Here is a 16,248-nt window from a genome sequence, read left to right as displayed (position 1 = left end):
CCTCACAAAAGCCTCACACTTGATGATTTTTGCAACTGCACTTGAACTTTCAAAGTTCTTTACATTTTCCAGATTGACTGACCTTTATGTCTTAAAAGTAATGGACTGTCATTTCTCTTTGCTAATTTGAGCTGTTTTTGCCATAATATGGACTTGGTCTTTTACCAAATAGGGCTGTCTTCTATATGCCACCCTACCTTGTCCCAACACAACTGATTGGCTCAAACCCATTAAGAAGGAAAGAAATTCCACAAATTAACTTTTAACAAGGCACACCTGTTAATTGAAATGCATTCCAGGTGACAAACTCATTAAGCTGGTTGAGAGAATGCCAAGAGTCTGCAAAGCTGTCAAGGCAATGGGTGGCTACGTTAAACAAATCCAAATATATTCTTATATTTTGAAGAATTTAATACTTTTTTGGTTACAACATAATTCCCTATGAGTTCTTTCATAGTTGATGTCTTCACTTTGTTCTACAATGTAGAAAATATAGGAAAACCTTGAAGGCAAGAAAACACCCTTCGTCAAACATTCATGAAATAATGACAAAATACTAAATCTAACTTGCAAACATTTTTTTATACCCTCAAAGCTTTAATGAACGTCAGATTTTTTCTACCATGCATCATCCATTAGACGCACGACTCCTTTTGAAGGTTTTTATTGCCACTTTCACATGTCATGATGAGTAATGACGACCAAGGCAATAAATCATAAGTACACATCCAGTGACAGAGCCACGTGAAACCATGTTCTGGGGAAGGTAAACAAACACTATTGACATGAGGCAACTTCAGTCATTCACTTCCAACAGCATTCATCAATAAACAGCAGCACATCCTCCCCAACAATAGCTGGAGTTGTCATACATTCATCAATAAACAGCAGCACATCCTCCCCAACAATAGCTGGAGTTGTCATACATTCATCAATAAACAGCAGCACATCCTCCCCAACAATAGCTGGAGTTGTCATACATTCATCAATAAACAGCAGCACATCCTCCCCAACAATAGCTGGAGTTGTCATACATTCATCAAATTACACTGTTAGACAATCATCAGATTTCACAGCCTGGTTGCCAGATTGGTTTCTGCATTGGCTATTGATAAAGGAATAGACAAACACAGATCTAGCATCCCAGGCTAATTATTTCATAAACAAACAAATGAATCATTGAATAGCACTTTTGAGCATATTGTTCGTTTTATACCGATTTACTTGTCATTTTCATTACAAGTATGCATTTTAACCCAGTTTTTCATCCAATGTACACTACACCACAACTACCTACCTACAAATGGACTGTAGAGTGCTCTGTCAAGTCCTCCACAAAGTAAACACAGATACATGCTCTTCAAAAAGGCCCAGTGTGTGAGGTGGTAAGTACAATGGTAACAGATACATTCATCAATATGAGCTCTACTCAGTTTCTCCCAGTTCTCCCAAAAATCACCTATAGTTTGTATGCAATCATAAGGAATATGGTAGACTCCCTCCAGCCAATGCATACACTAATCCAATGCTTTTAAATCCTTGAGGGGGAGTGAACAAATGCACACGGAGGAGAAAACGGAATTGAGCTACTGTCCTAACAATTAATTACTACAAATCCTTTTCCCTATTATGATCAGAAGAAAACCATATGGGAAAGGACGTCTCCCTATGTGTTGCCCTCTATAAATCAAGCATGTCGTGATGATTAGGTAAACATTAACAACAGGGCACTGTTTCTGGGTAAAAAGCAGTACTGTAATATTGCTCCTATTCCTGTGATAACAAGAAATTGAAGAGCCTATCAACATAGCCCTTAGGTGGTATTGAAGACCTACCATAAATCTCATATGCCCAAACATTGAATATGTGCAATAGATTTGCATTATTATCCTAAATATGACTTCATTATTATTTTGTACTTACATTGGGAGGAGATTATAGCCTACACTCATTCATAGTTTTGATAAAGACATTCTAGAAGTGCATGGTGTTCCTTGCCTCTTCGACAGTTTTCTGTTGTATTGTAGAGGCAGAGGGAGGCGGTGCGTTCAGCGCTGGAATCAAATAAAAAAACATGCCGTGACATGGACTCAAAACTGGCCCCAATTCAGAGTGTGCTGTTGTCGCGATGTTGGGGGGGAGAGAACTGAAGATAAAGATACAATTTTTACATGCTGGTTGACTCATAGCAATACCGGTGTTACAGAATATCAAGCATGTACAGTACCAGTCACAAGTTTGGACACACCTACTCGTGCAAGGGTTTTTCTTTATTTGTACTATTTTCTACATTGTAGTATAATAGTGAAGACCTCAAAACTACGAAATAACACATATGGAATCATATAGTAACCAAAATATGTTCAATCAAAACATATTTTAGATTATTCAAAGTAGCCACCCTTTGCCTTGATGGCAGCTTTGCACACTTTTGGCATTCTCTCAACCAGCTTCATGAGGTAGTCAACTGGAATGCTTTTCCAACAGTCTTGAAGGAGGTCCCACATATGCTGAGCACTTGTTGGCTGCTTTTCCTTCCCTCTGCAGTCCAACACATCCCAAACTCTCAATTGGGTTGAGGTCGGGTGACTGGATGCCAGGTCATCTGATGCAGCACTCCAGCACTCTCCCTCAAATAGCCCTCACACAGCCTGGAGGTGTGTTGGGTCAATGTCCTGTTGAAAAACAAATGATGGTCCCACTATGCGCAAACCAGATGGGATGGCGTATCGTTGCAGAATGCTGTGGTAGCCATGCTGGTTAAGTGTGCCTTGAATTCTAAATATTTCACAGACAGTGTCACAAGCAAAGCACACCCACACCATCACACCTCCTCCTCCATGCTTCACTGTGGGAACCACACATGCGGAGGTCATCAGTCCTACTCTGCATCTCACAAAGACAGAGGATGGAACCAAAAATCTCAAATTTGGATACATCAGACCAAAGAACAGATTTTCGTCGGTCTAATGTCAATTGCTCGTGTTTCTTGGCTAAAGCAAGTCTCTTCCTCTTATTGGTGTCCTTTAGTAGTGGTTTCTTTGCAGCAATTTAATCATGAAGGTCTGATTATGTCTCCTCTGAACAGTTGATGTTGAGATGTCCGTTACTTGAACTCTGTGAAGCATTTATTTGGTCTGCAATCTGAGGTGTAGTTAATTGTCGATTTCTGAGGCTGGTAACTCTAATGAACTCATCTGCAACAGAGGTAACGGTCTTCCTTTCCTGTCTCGGTCCTCATGAGAGGCAGTTTCATCATGGTGCTTGATGGTTTTTGCAACTGCACTTGAAGAAACATTCAAAGTTCTTTACATCTTCCGTATTGACTGACCTTCATGTCTTAAAGTAATGATGGATTGTCATTTCTCTTTGATTATTTGAGCTGTTCTTGCCATAATATGGACTTGGTCTTTTACCAAATAGGGATATCTTCTGCATACCAACCCTACCTTGTCCCAACACAACTGATTGGCTCAAACGCATTAAGGAAAGAAATTCCACAAATTAACAAGGCACACCTGTTAATTGAAATGCAGTCCAGATGACAACTTCGTGAAGCTGGTTGAGAGAATGCCAGGAGTATGCAAAGCTGTCATCAAGGCAAAGGCTGGCTACTTTGAAGAATCTCAAATATATTTTTGATTTGTTTAACACTTTTTTGTTTACTACATGATTCCATGTGTGTTATTTCATAGTTTGTCTTCGCTATTATTCTACAATGTATAAAATAGTAAAAATAAAGAAAAACCCTGGAATAAATAGGTGTGTCCAAACTTTTGACTGGTAGTGTATATCAGTATGTCATAGCATAACAAAACAAAAGGCTAAAATAAGCTCATCACAGACTGTTGTAACAAGTTACCTTGCAGGAGTGGAGAAGTCTCCCCAAAGAGCAGTGCTGGGATTAGATGATTGGACCACAGTGTTGGAGTTACTACTGTCCAGATCTAGCAAACTGCCTAGAGAGAGAAAAAGAGACCCTTTTGTGTGTCCAATGGCAACTGTTCATTTGTGATTGCCAAAGCAAGTGAAATAAACCATGTTAACATGTTTCCCATGCCAATAAAGCCCATTTGAATTGAGAGAGAAAGAATAAACAACCAAAGCTACCAAATTAAAGCTTTATTTCGCTATAGAGAAAAGTTAATCAAGGCTATATTGAGAGTTTTAACTGCTGTACCGATCTCTGGGCCTCCTGTTTGAGGCACTGTGTTGTGATTGGAGAAGGTAGAGGAAGGAGGAGGAGCCATCTTGCCTTTTGGTGGCGGTGGAAGGAGACCAGACCCACCTGCCCCCTGTGAGCGTGGCTTATCTCTTTTTTTGCCTTGCTGGTAGAGAGAAAGGATGATAGGGAAAATATTGAAATTGGAACAGTTAAGGAATATTGAGTGTTGGTGAAAAATTAAATGGCCAATCCCAAACAAACCCCAGGGTCACAGGCTATAATTTTGTTATACAATTTCTATAAGAATGATCTAGTTTAATTGTTCCAGGTCTTTACCCCAATATTAAGGGTGATGGTTTGTCCTTCTTTAAATCCCAAGTCCAGCTTTGATCCCGAAGCTGCCCCCTGAGGGTTTTTGCTGATCTCATTCTCTTGTTTCACCCACCTATGAGACACACACAAAATCAACTTAATGTGCCCTGACACTGGAAAAAGTAATGTCACATCAGTTGTTTTGGAAAGTGCAATATCTGGAACAAGCGTACTCAATGACACTTAGTTTTGACTGGCAGATTATGCTGCAGACAGACCACAGTAGGTGTGTTTGTTATTAGTGGGAAATGGTGAAGCACCAATGTTTGAGTGCCTTAACAGTCACACTGTCCCTGGAGTGACCCCTTCCATCACTTACTTAAAGTGGTCCTGCAAAGACACGTTGAAGTCAAAAGAGTCCCCTCTGTCCCCGAATCCAACACCAATGAACGCACTGCGGCCTGAGAGAGTAGGTTGACATAGCTGTATGAGTGCATAGGCTTGGATCTGACAGTGTATTGTGAATTGACATTTGAGGAGAGCTGACAAAATGGAATGCGATCCAAGACATGACGTTGATAGATGGATGAAAGTACTATAACCTGCTAAAGGAAGCTGACATATGACCGGTGTAAAAGTCTGACAGCTATGAACGCACAGGGAGGGGCTTTCACTCAAATATACATACACACCATTGTCATCCTGTATTCGCAGGACAAAGTAGCGACTGGAGTCGCTTACGGTTTCAACTGCGATGCCGGGATACTCTGTGACAGGGGCTTGGGCGAACAGCTCCCCTGCAGGATGGGAGGAGAAAACATAATAATATTCCACACAGATAAGCTGTATGAAGTTCTATTTACTGGCTACATCGAACGGGTTCCTAATGAGCAGTGCTGTGACAAAGGGGCAGCTGTGCAACACACACACAGTTTCATCACTCTCTCACCTGAGACCTTGTCTTCCAGTTTGATGTAGACCACTTTGCCCTTCGCCGTGATCCGCATGCGCCCTGACCAATCGGGCACATCCAGCTTCCAGTCTGCTGCCCTACAGTTAATACCCAGGTCAGAGGTAGCCAACAACAGAGCAAAACAGGAAGTGCGTCATAAGGTCAGTAAACAGTGCCTATTTAAAAACTGTTCTCAGACAGCTTTTGTAACAAATAGTACTGTGTAATATGGAGATAATTCTGAATTGACCCAATTGTCTTGTTCTTATAAGGCCTGAAGGCTGAAGCAAGACTATTATGAAGATCACAAACCCCAATTAATAGCATATCAGTCATCTACGTCTTAGAGAATCTCAATTAAAACCATTTAGCCTACAGTTATCTGGGTCACACACATATAGGCCAGATTGAAAACAGTAGTCTGCTGAAACTACTTGTTATCCTCCCTGGCAGCTGGCACTGCTTGTTTTACTTGTCCTTAATAGACAATGGTTTCATTATTTGAGCAATTCTGTAATAAAATGTTACTGTCACAATAAGACTGTTGTAGAATGATTGCTAGCCTTGGCAAAAGGATATGGGGCTATTTATCACCTATATACCTTCATATAACAATTGCGGTCAATGCATTACACCAATACATTTTCTGGGTAAACTATGGTGATAAACAACACACGCAAATAGACATAGCATGCCATTCACTTTCGATTCCACCGCACTGATAATGCCAGCTTTGCGAGTGTAACATCAATATTGCCAATGGGGCAGAATAATTAATGACTCATAGGCCTACGCAAAACAAATATTAGACACACAACGACAGCGTTAAACATCCTCTGAGCAAACAGACAGATATAGGCGCACACACACACAATGCAGCACTCTGACAACAGATAGAACCACCGGCACCGCGCTTTTAGCCCAACACCCCAAAAATGGGCCAACCCTTTGCATTTACCTGTATCCACGATTTGTAGCCCTCGGTGGTATGCGATAAACATTGACGTCAGGTTTAACGCACAGGATTGACTCATATTCGCCTTCGGCCGCCATTTATGTCAAATAAATTGATGATGTGTGTCGTATTTATCGGTCCTTTCTGGTTTTTGCGAGTGGCCTACACACTCACAAACCACGAGACGGCGATGACGTGACGGGGATTCAAGAGCGGAGTTTGTGTTCCAGGATGCATTGACCCTGAGCACATCCCCCAATGTTATAAGGCAGCATACCCCTTCCATTAATTAGTGGTGGGAAAAGTACCCAATTGTCATAATTGAGTAAAAGTAGACACCACAAGTAAAAGTAACCCTCTAAGTAAAATATACTTAAGTATCAAAAGCACATGTAATTGCTAAAATAAACTTAAGTATCAAAAGTTAAAGTATAAATCATTTCAAATTCCTTATATTAAGTAAACCAGGTGTCAACATTTTCTTGTTTTTTCAATTTATTTACGGACAGCCAGGGAAACACTCCAACATTTAGACATAATTTACAAATGAAGCATGTGTGTTTAGTGAGTTCACCAGATCATTCTGTTGATAAGTGCATGATTTTAACATTTTTCCTGTCCAACTAAAGCATTCAAAATGTAACAAGTACTTTTTAGTGTCAAGGAAAATGTATAAAGTAAAAAGTACAATATTTTCTTAAGGAATGTAGTATAGTAAAAGTAGTCAAAAATATACATTGTAAAGTAAAGTACAGATACCCCCCAAAAACGACTTAAGTACTTAAGTTCTTTACACCACTGCCAATTTTCACCCCTAGATGGTATGTGTAACCAATGCAAACAGATGTTTATGTAAACATTTGAGACCCCAAAAATGCCGACCTTATGAGAAACAGGCAAGACTGCTCCCAATAATAATCCATTAATTTGTGGAAAAACAAAGAAACGAGTCGTTTGTTTCCCTCTCAATAAAGACACTGTTACTACATTGTTTAATTTTATTGACTACAATGTAGCCTAACATCATCGTACTTATTAAGTAGGGGGGTGGTCTTTTAGTCAGGTGCGGATTGCAGACGGAAGCGGAAATTGTAGTTTTTTTTTGCAGATCTCTGAAAACATCTCGAAGGTTCGTATTCCTTTGAAATAGACGCATAATCATAAAAATAAATGTATGCTCAATGGAAGTATGTATTTTAAAGGTGTCAGTTGTCCATAAAAGTAGACCAAAGCTATATTTCCAAAGCTGTCATCAGACGGCTGTCGTTGACAGCTAGCTTGCTCTAAAAACAACATTCGACAGCCATGAAGACGCACTGACGGTTTTTAAGCTACACCGGTCGCTGTCCAAGGTGCTGAATCGTGATGCATTTCGTAGATGGATGTACATAACGCAACTAGCGTTCGTGACAAGACGAAAATTGCCAAATAACATGCTAAATTGACAATAGCCTACTCAGGTGCATAGCTAATCGGGAACACTGCAGAGCCTGGATTTGTCGCCATAGTATTGGCATTGCAGAATGCTCGCTAGCTAGCCACGGAGCTAGCTTAGCTTTTTGCAAACATGAATGGTGTTGATTTGGTCGCAATCATGACTAGGTCTGGTTTCTAGGCTGCTTTCTGCATTTTCTGTTAGGCATTTACATTATAAAAACACAAACAATTTGTTTCCCAATGGCATGTGAAGTAGCTTCTTCACTAGCCTAGCTATGTCATTGCTTTGCTCCCTTTTAGAATATTTTTCCAGATCTGTGTGTGCTGGGACCCGATGTCGTCGTGGAGAGAGAGACTAAAAGAATGAGCATCCAGTGAGCCAGTGAGACCAGATCGCAAGACAGACTCACGTCTTTGACATCCCCCCCACTATCCGTTTTTATTTCAATAGGTATGGAGATGTAGCTATCAGCAGCATGATTTGGGATAAATGCCAAGCAGCTTCTCCTGTGTTGATACCTGCCATTACATGAGGCGAGACAGAAGCCTCATTCATATATGGACGAAAGCTCTGTCTGCTTCCGTTGAGTATGCGTCCGTGTGTGTGTACATGCTGTTACTAGTCTTTATACTGACTAGGTCCTTGTGGTTTGAGACATTAGGCCCCATTAGGCATCATGACATCCTCTATGCTACGCCGACAATTGAAGAACCTCGTTCAAAACTTCTCTGAGGCTGAGGTCAAGGTAAGGGAGATGATTTACTTTACCCCATCCCCCATCTTGTCTTTGACCCTTCTCCTTTCCCCTCTTTCCTTTTCCCCACACTCTCACTTCTCATTCTCTTCTGTCATCACTCACTCCTCCTGTTCTCTCCTTTCTTGCTCTTGCGTTCTCAGATTTTTCTCCTGATTTGTCTCATCTTCCTTGCACTCTCTGCCACGGCATGCTTCCCTTCATCTTGACTATCCCTCTCTTTCTCCCCTCTTGATGTTGTACCCAGGGTGCGTCAATTTTACCTTGCAAGGGCCGGTGTGGGTTCATTCTTTTGTGACAGCCAATTAGTAGCACACCTAATTCAACTGATCACAGTCTTGGATCATTTAGTAGAATCAACCTAGTACTGCTTGGCTGGAGCAAAAGCCTGCATCCACACTGGCCCTTGCAGAGTAAGATTGGCCACATATGCTGTTCAGTTGACACTGTCAGCATTCCAAAATACCTTTGCAGCTTCCTTCTAATATAAGACACACCCTCTGTAGCAGAGCATGAGTCAGTTCTCCATCTGTTACCCCTGTCTGTAACACCAGTGACTCTATCACCAGTATTTCCCCTACAATTAAATACAGTAGCACAAGTGAACAATAATCTGTACTAACACTGCTGTATGTCTGTCAGGTGAGGGAGGCCACCTCCAACGACCCATGGGGTCCCTCTAGCTCACAGATGGCTGACATCTCGGACCTCACCTACAATGTGGTGGCCTGCAATGAGATCATGACCATGCTGTGGAAACGCCTCAAAGACGATAAGAACTGGAGGCACATCTACAAGGTGAGGGCAAAGATAAATAATTACGCATGTACAGTACCAGTCAAGAGTTTGGGCACACCTACTCATTCAAGGGTTTTTCCTTATTTGTACTATTTTCTAAATTGTAGAATAATAATGAAGACATCAAAACTATGAAATAACACATATGGAATCATGTAGTAACCAAAAAAGTATTAAACAATTCAAAATGTATTTTATATTTGAGATTCTTCAAAGTAGCCACCCTTTGCCTTGATGACAGCTTTGCACACTCTCAGCATTCTCTCTACCAGCTTCATCTGGAATGCTTTTCCAACAGTCTTGAAGGAGTTCCCACATATGCTGAGCACTTGTTGCTTGCTTTTCGTTCACTCTGTGGGCCAACTCATCCCAAACCATCTCAACTGGGTTGAGGTTGGGTGATTGTGGAGGCCAGGTCATATGACGCAACACTCCATCACTCTCCTTCTTGGTCAAATAGCCCTTACACAGACTGGATGTGTGTTGGATCATTGGCCTGATAACAAATTATAGTCCCACTAAGCACAAACCAGATGGGATGGTGTTTCGCTGAAGAATGCTGTGGTAGCCATGCTGGTTAAGTGTGCCTTGAATTCTAAATAAATCACAGACGGTGTCACCAGCAAAGCACTCCCACACCATCACACCTCCTCCTCCATGCTTCTCGGTGGGAACCACACAAGTGGAGATCATCCGTTCTTGTACTCAGCGTTTCACAGAGACACAGCGGTTGGAACCAAAAATCTCAAATTTGGACTCATCAGACCAAAGGACAGATTTCCACCGGTCTAATGTCCATTACTGGTGTTTCTTGGCCCAAGCAAGTCTCTTCTTCCTATTGGTGTCCTTTAGTAGTGGTTTCTTTGCAGCAATCCGACCATGAAGGCCTGATTCATGCAGTCTCCTCTGAACAGTTGATGTTGAGATGTGTCTGTTACTTGAACTCTGTGAAGCATTTATTTGGGCTGCAATCTGAGGTGCAGTTAACTCCAATGAACTTATCTTCTGCAGCAGAGAACTCTGGGTCTTCCTTTCTTTCCTTTTTATTTTTGGTTATTCAGGTTGGTTGGTGGTTTTTCAAGTGCTTTGTAAAGCTGTAGCCCATATATTTTATCTTTCTGTGAAAAGATGGTCTTTATATTATTTGACACTTTCTTCTTTGTTTTTTTTTCTAATGCCACAAATCAGATAGAAATAAAGGTCCTCCACAGGATGTGTATTGGCATGGGAAATATATACAGTATGTATGGTAATCTTTCTCAGTTTTTACAATCCGCTTAAATACCCTCCCATCTTTGCCACACTATGGTGTCAACTTAACTTTTTATGTATTTATTTTTCTGTTGATGATCGCTCCCATTCAATGATTAAGTCGCAGAGTGTTTTTAAGGAGCAGGGGACGCTCATCTGGATCCCCCATTTTGTTTTTCTCCCATCCCCCAACTGCAGTCATTGACTCTGCTGGAGAACCTATTAAAGACGGGCTCAGACCGCGTTCTGAATACGATGAAGGACAACATCTACATTGTGAAAGCGCTAACAGAGTTCCGTTTCCAGGACAAGGATGGGAAAGATCAGGTACTGAAGCTAAATGCATGTTTGTCCCACCAACTCCTCTGATATGCAGGTTCCATCTCCAATGTACTCTTTTTGAAGCCTCCCCACCTGAGAAATTCACTGTGAGCTCATTTACTAATGAATAATTATTATTAGCATAACTCCAGTGAAAGTGCTTTGTAGAACAGGAATAGGCTTAAACCGGTCCGGGAGACCAGTCCAAATATTGAGTGAGGCTTGAGGTATCTGACTCGACTAACATCTAAGCTAACACATTGCTTTTCCATGCATACATGATCATTTGAGCTTCCCCTTACTAATTCTGCACAGTTACATCTCGGGAGCACCATGCTTCAGAAAGAGAGCTGCCTAGCAGTACTAATGATGTCTCCTCACGCTATCCTTTACAGGGGGTGAACGTGAGGGAGAAGGCCAAGGTAGTACTGGTTCTTATGGAGGACGACGAGAAACTAAAGGAAGAGCGAGAGTTTGCACTCAAGACCAGAGACAAGATCTCAAAGAACGCCACTGGTGAGCGTTACAGAGCACACTCAAAATTTTAGAGACTTCAATTGACCATTTCCCTTAAAACATTCTTGGAAAATCCCTACAGGACACAAAACCGAATTGACCCCAACCCTGCTTTACCATAATAATGTATCTCTTTATGCTATATCTTATCGTCCTCTTTCTACAGCCTCCTCGGACGACCCCAACGACCCCAAGGACCCCAACTACAAGCCAGTGTATGTCCCAGGAGCCACCGGGCTCCCCTCCCTAGCCAACATCCCATCTGTGGCTGATCTTGCCGCCAGCTTTGAGGCCAAGAAGCAAGAAAAACTGAGACGAGAGGCCCAGAAAAAAGAGGAGGAACGAAGGGTAAGTATTACAACTTAATAGTCAGATTTCTCCCTTTATTTGGACTTTCAAAGGCACCTTTCAAAGGTAAATGATTGTACACTTCGGACATATTGGATCATCTACCAAATAAATGTGTGTTTGGCATCATGATTGTCCAGTCTCTTATGTAATTGCAGTCAAAGATGACCAAGGAAGAGCTTGAATGGGAGGATGCCGCCAAAGCAGGAAAGCCTAAGGTTGCCGATGGCTTTGGTGGGGCAGATGAACCATCAGAGGACGATGCATGGGGCGCAGCAGCCAAAGCACCCGCTCCTGATCCTTGGGGGGGTGCGCCCAAAGCTCCATCCGAGGATGCATGGGGTGGAACATCCAAAGCTCCATCCGAGGATGCATGGGGTGGAACATCCAAAGCTCCATCCGAGGATGCATGGGGTGGAACATCCAAAGCTCCATCCGAGGATGCATGGGGTGGAACATCCAAAGCTCCATCCGAGGATGCATGGGGTGGAACATCTAATGCTACAACAGAAGAAGCAGATCCTTTTGCGGCGCCAGCCAGTGCCCCAATAGATGGTTCAGATCCTTTTGCGGCGCCAGCCAGTGCCCCAATAGATGGTTCAGATCCTTTTGCGGCGCCAGCCAGTGCCCCAATAGATGGTTCAGATCCTTTTGCGGCACCAGCCAATGCCCCAATAGATGGTTCAGATCCTTTTGCGGCTCCAAAAGATGGTTCCGATCCATTTTCGGCACCATCCAATGCACCATCTAAAGTTGAAGCTGATCCATTTGGGGCACCAAAAGATGATCCATTTTCAGCACCATCCAATACACCAAAAGGTGGTTCTGATCCGTTTGGGGCACCAAAAGAGGATACATTTTCAGCACCATCCAATACGCCAAAAGACGGTTCAGATCCCTTTGTGGCACCAAAAGACGGTTCAGATCCTTTTGGGGGCCCATTGAATGTCCCAACGAAGGGTGCTGATCCTTTTAGTGCACAATCCAGTCCAAAAACCGATGCTTCAGACACGTGGGGTGCTCCATCTAATCCACTGTCCGAAAAGAAGGCTGATCCCTGGGGAGACGAGGGGACCACAGCTGCCTCTCCCCCCACAGATCCATTTGGTGATGGCTCGAAGGCTGATGGTGACGCATGGGGACCAACAGGTAAGCAGTGATGGTTATAATCTTGTGACACCATCACATGAGCTCTTAATTCAGATTTTTGTCTCAATCCTTAGGTTAAATACATGATATAAAATGTGTATACGATCATTTTAAGATGTAGAGCACAATTTCCATATAACAATTTTTCATTGGAGTTCCCCTTTAAATCCGTTTAACCCCACCCCCTTTACACCAGCATCGCCTCCGCCCACCGCCAGTGACCCTTGGGGTGCACCTGCAGCTCCCACTGACACAGCATCCACAGACGAGCCCTGGGGAGATGGAGGGGCTTCCACCACCACAGACGCTATGAACTCTGACCCATGGGGAGCTCCAAGTAATGGCACAGGTAATGTACTGTAGTATCGTATGCTTTCTCAAAGCTGTTGCCTCCAAGCTCTGAGGAAGGCGTCTGACACACCACAGTGTAAGCCTATCTGTCTGTCCTGGCAATAAACCTTAAACACCCTTGCATGCAGACATCTGAGTGCCCCTTTTTCTTTTTCTGGGATAGTCGGCAATTGAAGTGCCCTGGGGTAAGATATTTTTCAAATGTGTTCCTATGTCTCTTTGTTGAGCACCGTATTCCATTTTTCAGTCAAGCTGAGCTGAAGAGCGCCTGTGTACTCTAACAGATCCCAGTAATGTGTTTGTGTGTTAGCGCTCCGTCTGTCTTCCCTCGATGCCTGTGCCCCCGACACTATACTTGACACACCCTTGTCGTCATACATCTTTCATGATACACACTAATATTGTAATATCGTGATAATATTGTAATATTTCGCAGGCCTACTTTTCCTCTCTCTCTCTCTCTCTCTACAGACAATGGAGACACAGCGGACGAAGACAACAAATCGCCAGCTTCCTTCCATGGTGCCGGCGCTTCGCTCGTGGACGTGGGCTCAGTCCTTTCCCCCCAAACCCAAACACCCCCCCCGCACCAAGTAACAAAGTAAGGACGGGTAAACGAGAGACCAGACCCTGAGAGAGATAGACAGAGAGAACCAGAGGGTGAATATGAGAAGTATATTTCTGTTCAAAGCAGTGTTAGTGATTCAGTGTTTTCACTAGGCCTTCCTCCCCCCTATAGTTCATAACTGTTGTGTGGGTCAGTATCAGTATCGGTAGTAGCCATGCATAGAGTTTTAGAGATGTAACCTTTTCACTCCTCTCTCTGTTCTATACTCTCTCTTGGAATGCTCTGTACTGTATATCTGTCCTCCCTCCCTTTCCCCATTTTCTTTTGCCTTTCCTAATTTCCTAGGCGTTTTACAAGGCCCAGGCATGTCTGGCCCTATGGGCAGAGTCACATCCATTGCTGGAGTGTCTCGTACTACAATCTCCCCAAACTCCAGCCTTTTTGGTTCCACCCACATGTCCCACGGTGTTACCCGCCTTTGGGTCCCACGACCCCTTGCTGGGGCCTCCTTTAACCCAGCTATCATCCCATTCCCTGGGAATGCCTCATCCTGGCCTGGCATTGCCCGAAATGGGACCTCAGATGGCATGCCCCTGTTTTGGAGCTGGGATGGTACAACCCAATTGTCTGGGTTGGGTTCCTCCGGCAGGACACGCTGCAGTGGAGCTTCCACTCCTCAAATGGGAGGGTGGTCCCTTTGCAGTGACACATGATTTTAGACACCAGAATGGGAGATCCTCCCCAACAGAAACAACAATCCTATACTGCTACAACCTGTCCAGCTCACCTTCCTCAACCCCAATATCTGCAATGGTTAATATAATGTACATGTCCAATGTAAGTGTATGCAATAATATGTAAGAAATGAAACCAGACAAAATATAAGTATCTCAAAATAGTTTTTCCAAGAAAAACATTCAATTTTGGTTGATTTGATGTTCATTTCGGTTCTTTCAAGAGTGGGAAGCTGAGATGGGGCCGTAGGAGTTAGTTCCATTTAGTCCTTCTGTGATTTTGTTCTTGTGCTGTGATTTTTCAATTAGACTGGTTATTATCAATGCTCACCTTCTCTATGCTTGACTCATAAGGCTCTGAGATAGGTGGATGGAGGGTTAAGAAGACCTGATGAATCATTACAGTAGTCTACAATGGAACATGTACACAGAAAGAACAGGATGTCAGTAGAGCTGCTATCAGGGTGTGTGTGTGTGTGTGTGTGTGTGTGTGTGTGTGTGTGTGTGTGTGTGTGTGTGTGTGTGTGTGTGTGTGTGTGTGTGTGTGTGTGTGTGTGTGTGTGTGTGTGTGTGTGTGTGTGTGTGTGTGTGTGTGTGAGAGAGAGAGAGTTTTGTGTGGAGGTGAGATCCTTGAGCAAAAGTAACTTATTTGTGTTTTTTTTTTTTTAAAAGTACAATTGTATCTATTTATTAATTTACTTATTAGCCTATTTACTGTATTTATTAATTCAATTATTTGTTTGTTTCTTGAACACATGGCCTCCGACAGATACTTTCAAAACAAACTAGAGCCATATTCAAATTCAATCATCTCACATTACTTACAGCAAGCATCAAAGTGGTCATTGTCCTGTGGGTTTCTTTAGTTGACCATTGACTTTAGTTGGAAAAGGTCATATCCAATTGGATAGAACCCATAATCATCCACATTATCAGCCAATAACCTATAGTGGCTTTATTTTGCTTTTGTCATTTTATACACTTAAGTCTACTTATTTACTTGTGTTTGGGAACGAACAGATTGTGTACAAAATGAAAGCTGAATTTGTCATCTTTTTTTTCCCCCTGTCCTTGCGTATGTTGTTGAAAACTGTATCTCAGTCAGTTGAAAGTCTTTTTGTCAAATATTTGTATGACAAGACAACATCCCATGCACACGGTATTGTTATGCTTATCTATTCAGTGAGTTTTCATCGTAAGGCCTATGAATCCTACGGGATGCTTGTCATTCTGTGTTTTGCGTTTCCTCTTTGGCCTCAAACAAAACAGTTGAAATACAACAACACAAAATGTGAAGTGAAATGAAAATGAATTCATCTGAATCGTAGTGCAAAAGGATTAGTGTTGTTACGATAATACATTTTATCGTGGCTACTATTATCATTTAATTCGTATGATATGCTTTTTTTTATTTATGTCAAGGCTGTGGTGGAAACTGTGACAGTAACACATTTGAGAAATAAAGTTATTCAATACTTGAGATCTCAGATATGACTGGTATGGTCAAATTCTATCTTTTTTTTGTTGCCATTTCTTGCTTTAAGGTGTCTCCACCAATCAATGCCTTTTATCTCTTGATTGACGTGTATGGTCTATGCTCAATCCACATTTGTTTCAATCAACATCAGTGATGGTA

At 42.4% G+C, this 16,248-nt stretch overlaps 2 protein-coding genes across 9 annotated transcripts; one reads left to right on the top strand and one right to left on the bottom strand.

Annotated features, from left to right (window-relative positions):
- Positions 1-641: 641 nt before the first annotated feature.
- Positions 642-6,653, bottom strand: LOC124043603 (adaptin ear-binding coat-associated protein 1-like). Of its 2 annotated transcripts, none has more exons than XM_046362364.1 (8): positions 6,388-6,653; positions 5,427-5,527; positions 5,170-5,274; positions 4,857-4,938; positions 4,502-4,610; positions 4,181-4,328; positions 3,863-3,959; positions 642-2,054 (listed from the first exon to the last, which is right to left on the bottom strand). In XM_046362364.1, the coding sequence occupies exons 1-8, from the start codon at positions 6,480-6,482 to the stop codon at positions 1,949-1,951; spliced, it is 843 nt and encodes a 280-aa protein (XP_046218320.1). In that variant the 5' UTR covers positions 6,483-6,653; the 3' UTR covers positions 642-1,948. The 2 variants fall into 2 exon arrangements, with proteins under 2 accessions (XP_046218320.1, XP_046218319.1); XM_046362363.1 differs by having other exon boundaries at positions 642-2,146; positions 6,388-6,652.
- An 801-nt stretch (positions 6,654-7,454) lies between these two features.
- On the top strand, positions 7,455-16,092 carry LOC124043582 (epsin-1-like). Of its 7 annotated transcripts, none has more exons than XM_046362315.1 (11): positions 7,455-7,513; positions 8,122-8,272; positions 8,477-8,567; positions 9,219-9,374; positions 10,824-10,952; positions 11,342-11,462; positions 11,629-11,810; positions 11,969-12,152; positions 12,189-12,959; positions 13,156-13,308; positions 13,747-16,092. In XM_046362315.1, the coding sequence occupies exons 3-11, from the start codon at positions 8,499-8,501 to the stop codon at positions 13,905-13,907; spliced, it is 1,926 nt and encodes a 641-aa protein (XP_046218271.1). In that variant the 5' UTR covers positions 7,455-7,513; positions 8,122-8,272; positions 8,477-8,498; the 3' UTR covers positions 13,908-16,092. The 7 variants fall into 7 exon arrangements, with proteins under 7 accessions (XP_046218271.1, XP_046218272.1, XP_046218273.1 ...); XM_046362316.1 differs by adding an exon at positions 13,474-13,495 and having other exon boundaries at positions 11,969-12,959; positions 13,782-13,919; XM_046362317.1 differs by adding an exon at positions 13,474-13,495 and having other exon boundaries at positions 11,969-12,959; positions 13,747-13,888.
- Positions 16,093-16,248: the final 156 nt, after the last annotated feature.

Source organism: Oncorhynchus gorbuscha, linkage group LG09 (assembly GCF_021184085.1).
Source record: "Oncorhynchus gorbuscha isolate QuinsamMale2020 ecotype Even-year linkage group LG09, OgorEven_v1.0, whole genome shotgun sequence".
NCBI lineage: Eukaryota > Metazoa > Chordata > Actinopteri > Salmoniformes > Salmonidae > Oncorhynchus > Oncorhynchus gorbuscha.
Note: the sequence above shows the minus strand (reverse complement) of the source record. Positions and strands in the feature narration are given on the sequence as shown.